The sequence below is a fragment of the Chrysochloris asiatica genome, unplaced genomic scaffold (assembly GCF_000296735.1).
Source record: "Chrysochloris asiatica unplaced genomic scaffold, ChrAsi1.0 scaffold00103, whole genome shotgun sequence".
In the NCBI taxonomy this organism is placed as follows: Eukaryota; Metazoa; Chordata; class Mammalia; order Afrosoricida; family Chrysochloridae; genus Chrysochloris; species Chrysochloris asiatica.
Genome location: NW_006408621.1, coordinates 8,720,794 through 8,732,068, shown reverse-complemented (window position 1 = coordinate 8,732,068; position 11,275 = coordinate 8,720,794). Strand labels below are relative to the sequence as shown.

The following is an 11,275-nucleotide window of genomic DNA, read 5'->3' as shown; positions in this document are numbered from 1 at the left end:
ACCTGATGTTGTATCTTATGTTGTTAAGTGCTGTTAAGTCATTAACAACTCTGTTTAAGTCTTCCAAAGAACCACAGGTGGGTTTGAACCACCAGCCTTCTGGTTAGCAGTTCAGTGCTTATCGTATAGCGCCACACCAGGACTTCTGACTACCTGATTTGTTGTTGTTGTTAAGTGCCGTTGAGTTGGTTTCAACCCATAGCAACCCTGTACTGAGTTTCTGAGGAGTGGATGGTGAGCTTGAATCACTGATGTTGTAATTTAATTGACTTGCAGGTAGTTTCAAACTGCTGGCCTTGAGGTTAGCAGCCTGACTTGTAATCACTATGCTCCTTCCGACTATCTGATAGATAAGTAAACTATATTTGTTGTTGTTAAGTGGAATCAGTTACAACTCACAGTGACTTGGCATAGGGTTTCTGAGGCTTTTTAATCTTCCCAGGATCAGAAAGCCTTATCTTTAGCCCACGGAGTGACTGGCAGGCTCCAACAGCAGATTGTGTGGATCTAAGTCCAGTAGGTATTCTCTGGAGCCACCATACTCCCAAATGAAATATATAGGCCACAAATATATTTTTGGAGTCCTGGTGTGGTGCTATAGGATAAGCAGTGGACTGCTAACCACAAGATAGGTGGTTCAAACCCACCAGCTGCTCCTTGGAAAATCTATACAAAGTTGCTATGAGTTGGACCTGGCCAACTGATGGGAAGAGACCCATATTTGTGCTCATTCCAAAGAGAGGTGACCCAACAGAATGCGGAAATCATTGGACAATATCATTAATATCACATACAAGTAAAATTTTGTTAGAGATAATTAAAAAACAGCTGCAACACTATATTGACAGTGAGTGGCCAGAGGATCAAGCTGGACTCAGATAAGGACAAGGAATGAGGGATATCAATGCTAATGTCAGAAAATACTAGAAAGATGTTTACCTGTGCTTTATTGACTATCCAAAGGCTTTTGACTGTGTGGATCATGACAAGCTATGGACAACATTGCAGAGAATGAATTGTTCTGGAACACTTAATTGTGCTCATGAGGAACCTGTACATAGATCAAGAGGCAGTCATTTGGACATAACAGGAGACACTGAATGGCTTAAAACCAGGGAAGATGTGGGTCAGGGTTGCATCCTTTCACTATACTTATTCAATATGTATGCTGAGCAAATAATCTGAGAAACTGGATTATATGAAGAATGTGGCATCAGGATTAGAGGAAGACTCATTAACAACCTGCGCTATGCAGATGATACAACCTTGCTTGTGGAAAGCAAAAAGTACTTAAAATATTTACTGATGAAGATCAAAGCTCACAGCTTTCCGTACGGGTTGCATCTCAATGTAAAGAAAACAAAAATCCTCACCACTGGACCAATAAATAACATCATGATAAATAAAGAAAAGATTGAAGTTGTCAAATTGGATCCACCATCAACATTCATGGAAGCAGCAGTTACGAAATCAAATGACGTATTTATGCAAATCTGTTGCACAAGACTTCTTTAAAGTACTCAAGAGCAAAGATGTCAGTTTGAGTACTAAAGAGCACCTGGCCCAAGTCATGGCATTTTCAATAGCCTCATATGCATGTGAAAGTTGGAAAATGAATAAGGAAGACTGTAGAAGAACTGACGCAATTGAGTTATGGTGTTGGAGAATATTAAAGGTACCATGGACTGCCAGATGAACAAACCAATCTGTGTTGGCAGAAGAATCACCAGAATGCTCCTTAGGAGCCAGGATAGCCAGACTTCATCTCTCATACTTAGGACATATGGTCTGGAGGGACCAGTCCATGGAGAAGGACATTATGCTGGTAAAGTGTAAGGTCAGGGAAAAAGAGGAAGGCCCCCCCAATGGGATGGATTGGCACAATGGCAGCAACAGTGGGCTCAAGCGAAGCAGCAATTGTGAGGATATTGTAGGACCGGGTGGTGTTTCATTCTGTTATTCATAGTGTTGCTATGGATTGGAACTGACACGACGGCGCCTAACAACAACAATAACAACAACAAGAAGTTGGAAAGACTCGATGGCACTTAACAACAACATTCCAGATTACAGCTACCTGGACTTTTTCATCTGAATCCAAATGGAAAGTAACATAATGTTCATAGTTCTCTGAGAAACAACAAAATTCCTAAGAATACCTAAAAATGGTAATAAAAAGAACAAGCAGGGCTTATTTTAGGGCAACTGCCAGATTTATTTTAAGCCCTATGCTTAAAAATAAATCTAATTCACATGACTGACTTAAAATACTGGGGCCAAGAAAAGTCAGTGTAAAGGCATTTAATGAAATACCTGAATATTGTCTAGTTGTCTTCTTTGCTATGGTTTTTGTGAAGACTTATTTCCTAGCTTGATTATACAGTAGATTTTATATCTAAATATTTCTTACATCTCTAATAAAATAAAAACAGAAATATAAATTTTGCAAACAACCTAAAATTTTTCTAATCTGACTCACATCATTAGGTCGGTGGACTGCTCAGATGCTATATAACACTTTTTAACATAGAACAATTGATGCATTTGTAGCATTTTCCAGTATGGTGTAAAACATCCATGTTTTTTCTATTTCTGATGTTGTTGTTAAGTACTGTTAAGTCAGTTCCGACTCACAGCGACCCTGTATAGGGTTTCCGAGGACCCGCTGGTGAATTTGAACCACCAACGTTGCAGTTCAAACCGACGTTGTGGTCCAGTGCATTATCCCACAGCACCACACAGAGACTCGCAGTTGCTGTTGTTGTTAAGTGCCCTCGAGTCTGCTCTGACCCATAACGACCCTGTACAGGGTTTCTGAGGAGCGGCTGGTGAACTTGAACCGCCTACCTTCCTAGAACTAACTCCTTAATTCGATTTATGAGCCTACATATGTATTAGAAATAAAGTAAGGTAGATTTATTGCTTAAAGCAGAGAAGAAAATGACTTTTCAGCAAGTTGAGTAACAAGTCTTTCAACCAGCCATCTTTCACACCACAGTTAATGAAGCAACTGAATGAAGAGGAAATGCCCATTGTTTTTGTTGTTGTTGTTGGTTAAGTGCTGTTGAGTGCATTCAGACTCGTAGAGGCCCGGTATAGAGTTTCCTAGGCTTCTTTAAATCTTTGCATTAGCAGAAGGCCTCATCTTTCTCCCTTGGAGCAGCTGGTGGGCTTGAACCTGCGGACCTCGTGGTTCACAGTCCCGTTCTTACAGTAGTAAAATTGCAGCGCTGAATGTTATTTAAATTGCAATGGCGGCATTATATATCAAGAAGAATTGCAGTAGAGGTGTTAATGGTGTGACAGAACCAGTATGAACGACTTAAAAACATGTACTTTTTCGTATGAAATTCTTCCTTTCCTTAAAAACACACACACACACATTAAATTGAGCTTGACTTCTATCTTTGAAAGTAAATATTTTAATGATTCCCTGACGCACACGCTCGTCTTGAAAGGGTTGAGTACTGCATTGCTTTGTCATATTCCCGTAGAATCCTAGGTGGTTCAATGTTGTGGGGCTCATCAAAGGCCCATGATCAAACAATTGAAAAACGAACTCGACTGGTGTCAGAATGCTAGTGCCTGGGGATGAAAAGGCATCTAGCCTAAAAAAGAACCTACCTTCATAATAACAAGAACAAGAATACAAGCGCCTTTTTTCTTGTGAGAATTCTCCGGACGGGCAGCTGCCCAGAGGAAGTAGGGCTACGCAGCTGCCAGGACACTGACCCCAGGCAGAGAAAGCTTCGCCCCCGCCCAGACCTCCCCGGCAGCTTCTGCGCCTTGCGTGGCTCCAACAGCCCGCCCAGGAGAGGGCGGTGCTAGCCGTAGCACCTTCTCGACTCCTCCCCGCTACTCCTCCCCCGCCCGTCAGTCCGTCGGTCCGCGCGCCCGTGAGGCCGTATTCGCTCCCGCCGGGTAGGCCAGGCTGTGCGCTGTCTCCAGCGTGCGCGCGCGTTCCGCATGCGCAGTCTGCACCGGCGGTCTCCGTTTGTTTGAACAGGAAGGCGGACATATTAGTCTCTTACTGCCCCCCCTCGCCCCACCCCCCCCAGGCATTCGCCGCCGCGACTCACCCTTTCCCGGGTCGGGACTGCAGCCCCTCCCAGAAGCTCCCCGCATCTGCAATCTCCGGGACCCGACTCTCGTCTTACTCACTGCCGGCCCTCCAGCCTTTCCTCTCTCCTAAGTCTCCATCGGGCACCGACCTCGCCCTGCCCCGCCGGACACCGCGGCAGCAGCCCCAGCACCGACAGGACAAAATGGGAGAGTGAGACTGTCCCGCGGGGACCACCTCCTGGCCGAGAAGGGATCTCGGGACGTTTGGCCGAGCCCCGTAGAACCGGGGATGCAGAGCTAGATCGCTTGCAGCGCCTCAGAACGGAGCGGGCCCGGCTGGTGGCCCAAGCGGTGGCGGCAGCTGGCACTGCTCCTTACCCGCCCTTCGCTTCTCCCTTTCCTCTTCTCCCTCCCCTGCTGCCCAGAGGGAGTCCCCACCCTGCTTCTCTTTCTCTCCCTCCTCTGGTCCTCCTCGGGACGGGGAACTCTCCCTGGCGAAGGCGGCCGGGGCCCGCTAGACTGAAGCACCTCGCCGGAGGGACGAGGCTGGTGGCGACGGCGCTGTCGGCTGTCGTGAGGAGCTGCCGGGTGGGATGCGACTTTGGGCGTCCGAGCGGCAGTGGGTCGCTGTTGCCCCGGGCCCGGGGTCTGGAGAGCGGAGATCCCCTCAGTGAGGGGGAGGAAGGGGAACCGGGCACACCTGGTGACCCTGAGGTTCCGGCTTCTCCACCCGGCGCCTGCGAACCCACCGCGGAGGAAGTTGGTTGAAATTACTTTCCGCTGCTGGTGCTGGTACAGGGTATTGTCACAGTAGCACCAACATGTCGACTGGGGACAGTTTTGAGACTCGGTTTGAAAAAATCGACAACCTGCTGCGGGATCCCAAATCGGAAGTGAATTCGGATTGTTTGCTGGTGAGTGGCACTTAATCTCCTTTGCTTGGTGGGCGTCTGTGTGTATCGCCTTCTTCTTGCTCTCCTTCGAGGGAGACTGCACCAGAAAGTTTCAGGTGTGCCGCCGCGTACCGGAAAGCAGATTGCAGTTTTCCAAGAATCTTGGAGTATCACCCCAATCTCATGGCGTGGCCTTGTTTATACTTCTGACTAGCCCCGTCTTAACGACTTCTCGAACTTTCTGACTCACTTCATCCGTACGCAAACGACACTTATAAACTGCTGTTGCAGGCATCATAAAAAAGTGTTCTCGTCCCAGTCACTATGTAAATAGTGTGCTGAATGGCGCTCTTAGTAATTTTTCGGATCGATTTGACAGTAATATATGGGAGAGACTTGGAATTGACAATGGAGAATTGATATTTGAGGAAGTGATTTTTCAGCCAACATGTCATAGGTGATTTGAGTCTGCAGGAACTTTTTGCTGACCTTAAGTCATCATAATTTAATTTCTTTGACATTAATGCTTATTGCAAAAGTACCGTACTGAGCAACTAAAAGTTACATAATAATTCTATTTTAAGTCCACACAAAACCATGGGATCCCTAAGATAAAATTTCAGGGAGAGTGTAGGATTTTACAGCATCTTCAGAGAAGTAATTTTAGAAATAAACAATATTTGGGAGTAAGATTAAGGGAATAAACTAATCCAGTTCAGAGAAATATACAATTTAAAAATCTCATTTTAAGTCAGAGAAAAATTGTGTAGATTGTTTTAAATTAGCATGTATTTCAGTTAACTCTAAACTAAATGCCTTTCTAAATGTTTTTTATTTTAAAGGGGTATGGCATTTTACAAGAAGGTTTTCCCCCTAAATTTTCAACATTAATCTAAGCATCCTTGACTATGTACTAAGAATATATGGATACTCTTTGAGAAACAGAGGAAGATGGATGCTTACTGCAATTTACAGCATTTTATTAAATGAAAGAAGTGGAAGAAATTAGAACACAGTTTTCTAATAGGAATTTTAATTACACATAAGAAGGCTAACTCTCCCTAATCGAATTTTCATGTATCTTTGCTTATTTATGTTATTCCATGAAGCAGAGTTACAGGTTGAGTTTAGTTTTTTGTTTTGTTTTATTTTGCTCTACTTGTCTTTATAGCCTCTTGCCAGTGTCATTCATTAACTGGGAACCTCAACAAATCTTTCTTGAGGTGTAGGGAGTACTAGGAATAAGTAAGAGACTTTTCCTCATAAAACTTAGATTCTATTTAGGAAAGCAAAACCTAGCCCCACATGCATATGCAGAAACAAAACAAAACCTTACAGATTGAGAAAATATGTGTTAAATTCCAAGTGATTGGTATAGTGCTCTTGGAAATTGAAAGGAAGAAATCACTGTGAGGTGAGAGAGCTAGAGAGTACTATATGAAGGAGAATGAATAAAGATTGAGGGAGAGGAAGATAACATAATAGACTGGCCATAATAAGTTAGGGGAACAGAAGACAAATTTGGAAGGATATATTGGAGTTAGATTGTAGAGTATTTGATTTCTAGACTGTAAGGTGTTTGTGTGTGTTTAATGTTTGTAATGAAGACTGCATGATAAATGAAGAAGATGAACTTGGTAGTTGCTTGCAGGATGAGTTAATGTGGAAAGAGATGAGATAGGGTTAGACTATGGACTATTCTATTATTGTAATAGTTCAGAAATGATAGAAGTACAAAATTGAAGTATGAGAATGGGGAAGGAAGAAGTAATGGAACTAGATTAGCTGAGTTGGGGAGGAGAAGGGAGAACCAAAGATGGGGGAAATAGATGACTCTAAAAATTTGAGCCTGGATTATAGAGAGAATGATTAAAACATGGATTAAAAACAGCAAAGTTGGGTTTGGAAATTGTTTGGGAAGAATAGGTTTACAAATATTTTAAATTTGTTGTGTTTGAGGTGATAGTGGGACAGCCGTGAAAAAATGACCTGTAGATTGCTGGAGATAGCCAAGATCATAATTAAAGATGAAGTTTGGAAATCATTTGCCACAAAGGTGCAAATTGAAACTGATAAGCAGTGGTAAAAGGAGAAATGAAATAGAAAAAAACAGGGTAAAAGAAAGCTGAACAAAGGAAATATCAAGGCCATACAAGAGGTATCTCCCTCTTGTAATTGCAGTCCTTTTTTGTTTGATTTCACAATTGTGTATTTGATGGTGTGGCACTGTAGGATCAGCACTGGACTGCTAACCATAAGGTTGGCAGTTCAAATCCACCAGCTGCTCCTCGGAATGAGTCTGTGAGTCTCAATTTTATTATTGTAGCAATCTGAATGTGATAAAGATTGATTTTTTTTCTTGGGAAATCAAAAACCCTCTTTCTAGTTTTTTGTAGTGTCTAGCTTGAATTTTCTCTCTGCATGATATTTTCTGCTTAACATTTAGCATTCATTTCACTTACTCATTCTTTTATGCTATTCAGAATGATCTGTCAGATAATTTCACCTTTTTCAATCTGTTTTTAATTCTCCCTACTTGGACTGCAGACATCTTCACTTTCACCATAGTTGCCTTTCTCTTTCTGTTATTTTCTTTAACTGGTAGTTATTGAGTACTTACTGCGTTACTCTAGTGCTAGATATTTTTTGCAATCTCAGAAAATAAGGTGGTAAAATTATACTTCACTTCCTTGACTAGAAGGCGCCCTTGTGGCACAGTGGGTTAAGCATTGACTGAGAACCACAAGGTTAGTGGTTCAAGCCCACTATCCACTCAAGAGGAAGAAAGATGAGGCCATCTGCTCCCTAAAGATTTGCAATCTTAGACACCCTGTGGAGCAGGTTCTACTCTGTCCTGTAGGATCCCTGTGAGTTGAAATTGACTCTGTGGCATTGAGTTTGGCGACTAGATCTACCCTTCAAAAATGGAAGTTCCCAGTCCTTTTGGGTATAGAACACTTTGCCTGCAAATGTTTTTTTAAACCACCTTACTACAAACCATCTCTTTTGCTGAGATGTTGCTGCCGTTGTTCTATGCCATCAAGTCAGTTCCAGCTTACAGCAAGCAACCTGTGTAGAGTTTCTGAGGAGGAGCTGGAGGGTTTGAACTGCTGACCTTGCACTTGGCAGTCCAGTGCTTAGTAATGATAAATATTGTTGTTGCTATTGAGTTGGTTTCACCTCATGGTGATACTACCCATGTCTGTAGAGTTGAAATGCTTCCTTCATAGGGTTTTCAAGCTGTTTTCTGAGGTGCCTCTGGGTGGTTTGAACCACTTTTCTCTAATAGTTCATCATTTGACTTGTACCACCCAGGGACTCCTATGATGAATGTTGTTGTTGTCAAGTTCTGTCAAGTTGGTTCCGACTTATAGTGACACTGTATAGAATTTTTTAGAAGGGACTGGAGGGTTTGAACCACCAACCTTTCGGTTAACAGACCAGTGCGTATCCTACTATGCCATGATAGTTTTAAAATCATGTGGCTGAAAGAAATCCTGAGAGATGATTATTCAACCTTATCTTGAACATCTATAATTTATTTTAAAGAACCACGTAAGTCTTATTTTCATATTATAAACAAATGTGAAAATAACCTGCAAATACTGTGATTATGATATTGTCTTCTAGATTATTTAAATTGCTCAATCTTGGTTTTATGTAAGTCAGATTCTCTCCAGTGGCCTTAATGTGTCTTTCTGACTATCCATTTTAAAGTTGATAAGATTATCAAGAGCTGTTTTCCTTTTTGTAAGTTTCTTCCCTTAGAATTATTTTATCTATTTATAATAATTTTTCAATATGTTTGGATATCCCTGAAAATAAAGTAATTAAGTAAAATGTTTCCAGAGAAGAAAAATATGTATGATTCATAAATAAAAAAGGAAAAACAAGTGGGTAGAAGGATTAGAGATACACTTATCTTGAAGTTTGAAGCACATTTCATGAAACTAGCTATCTTGTCTGTAGCATGTTTAGCACACTGCTTCAAGATGACAGTTAATCAAGAGCATGACCTTTCTTTCCAAGTTTCATTTAGCTGGCGGAGGTGTTGCAATAGTTAGTTTGGTGGTTGGGAGAGAAAGGGAACCAATATTGGTTGAAATGTGCTTACTGAGCTCTAACATTGTTCTGTTTGCTTTGTGCATATTTATGACCACCAATTAATAGTCAGTTTTTCAGAATGTGGAAGGCAAATGTAAGTGAAGTTTCTGGTGTTGGTTTTTTGAGATTTTCTTCCTTGGGTTTCCTTTTCCATCTTTCCATTGCTGACTTCTCTTTTTTTCCTTACATGTTTACACTTTCAAATACTATCATCTCTATGGAGTCCTGGTGTGACCCTGTAGGATACGCACTGGACTGCTAACCTCAAGTTTGGTGGTTCAAACTCACCAGCTGCTTCTTGAGAACCCTATATAGGGTTGCTATGAGTCAGTACTGACATGATGGTGCTTAACAACAATAATCATCTCTATACTCATGATATCCAAATCTTTATTTTTAGAGGTTTATCTGTCTGATTTCAAATCATAAGCACTGGACTGCAGACCACAATGTCAGCGGTTCAGGCCCATTCATCGGCTGCTCCATGGGAGAAAGATATTACTGCAAGGATTTATTGCCTCAGAAACCCTACATAGAGTCGCTGTGGGGATCAAAACTTGTCAGTGGCATTTAATAGCAACAACAACCAGGCATTTCTACTTACATTATCATTCAAATTTCTCATATTACAAAATAAGCTTTCTCCCATATATGGGAACTTACCTTTTTTGCCATCAGTGCCACTGCTTTCCCTGCCCCTCATTGTAGCTTTAACTTTGACCATCTTAGACCAGACATGCACTATTTTGCTCTTAGATTATTACAGCAGATTTTTGACCACTGTTTCCAATTAAAGATGATGCTGTATAACCCCTGTGTCCTCCCTGCCAGCTGAATTGATCACATTTTGGATTGTGTTATTTGTGGAATAAAAAGATCTGAGATCATGAAATCTTTGGAATTCAAAACTATATGCCTGTCAGTGGTCATAATTTTTTTTAATTGGTAGGTGTAACCAATATCAGTTGCATTTATGGTTAGTTTGGAACAGACTGTTTTGATGTCAACAAATCATCTTGTTGTGGAGGGTCAAAATCTAGACTCTGCCATGCCCTTGCTGGATGGTTTTAGGTAAGTTATTTTAATCTCTTAAAGTTTGATGAATCTTTAGCAAAATGGCATGGATAATTGTACTAGATTGTTGTAAGGATTAAATGAAATAATATAAGCAAAGCAAGTATCACAGGATCTGGAATTGTTGTTAAGTGCCATAGAGTCTGTTCCGACTCACAGCAGCCCTATTAAGAGTTTCCAAGGAGCAGATGGTGGGTTTGAATGACTGATTTTGTGGTTTGCAGTCCAGTGCTGAACCTACAGTGCCATACCGGAGTCCACCCATCTAGAATTTAGTGTATGATAATTGGAAACTATTAATATTGTATTGGGGTCCTGGTGTGGCACTGTGGGCTAAAGGGCTGGAATGCAAGGTTGGTTTGAACTACAAGGTTGGTGGTTCAAACTCAACAGCCACTCTCTCCTTGGAAACCCTACATAGGGTCTTTTTAAGTCGGAACCGACTTGATGGCACTTAACAACTACAACAATATTGTATTATTATTGATAAAACAGAAGGTTAATGAAAAAGAGAAAGATCCTCAATGAAATGACTGCATCAGTGGCTCAAACATAGTCAGGATTGTGAGGGTGGTACAGGATAAACAGCATTTTGTTTTGTTTTAAATAGGGTCAATATGTGTCAAAACAATTCAGCAACACCTAATAACAATAGTTATTATTGTCAAATTTAGGATATTCCTATTATATGGTAGCCATTGTGCTTGGATTGGAAATTGATATTTATTGTCTTTTCTAAGTATGGAGTAATTTATCTGGCACCTCAAGCCACATCCATACTTTCATAATCCAGTTTAGCTTTATTGAAGGGTCTAAGCTTCATAGTTAATTGCAGTGGAAAATGGGATAAAAGAATGGGGATGGACTTTTGGAGACTGTTTATTCATTTAGTCATGATTTATTACATACATACTATGCCAAGGGTTTAGATTAATATGGAAGGCAATTAGAAACTACGCATATCTTGTGGAGATTTGTTATCTTGCTCCTTTTCTGTATGTATCTTTTATACTTTTCAGTATGTGTTTTGTAAATAGGCCCTCTTGCACTACAAAGACCCTGTGGGGGTGTATAGCAAGGTGGCTCACAGTAACAGCAGAGACATGAATTGGGCAATTCATTAATCCCTTGAGTCAGAAATG

The 11,275-nt window shown here is 41.3% G+C and overlaps 1 protein-coding gene across 1 annotated transcript in view; it reads left to right on the top strand.

The window, feature by feature from the left end:
* The first annotated feature begins 3,946 nt into the window (after positions 1-3,946).
* ROCK1 (Rho-associated, coiled-coil containing protein kinase 1) overlaps positions 3,947-11,275 on the top strand; it is a 221,691-nt gene continuing 214,362 nt past the window's right edge. Inside the window, exon 1 of the mRNA XM_006867285.1 lies at positions 3,947-4,976. Within this exon, the coding sequence (XP_006867347.1) occupies positions 4,884-4,976 (93 nt within the window). The 5' untranslated portion in view covers positions 3,947-4,883. The remainder of the gene's footprint in view (positions 4,977-11,275) is intronic.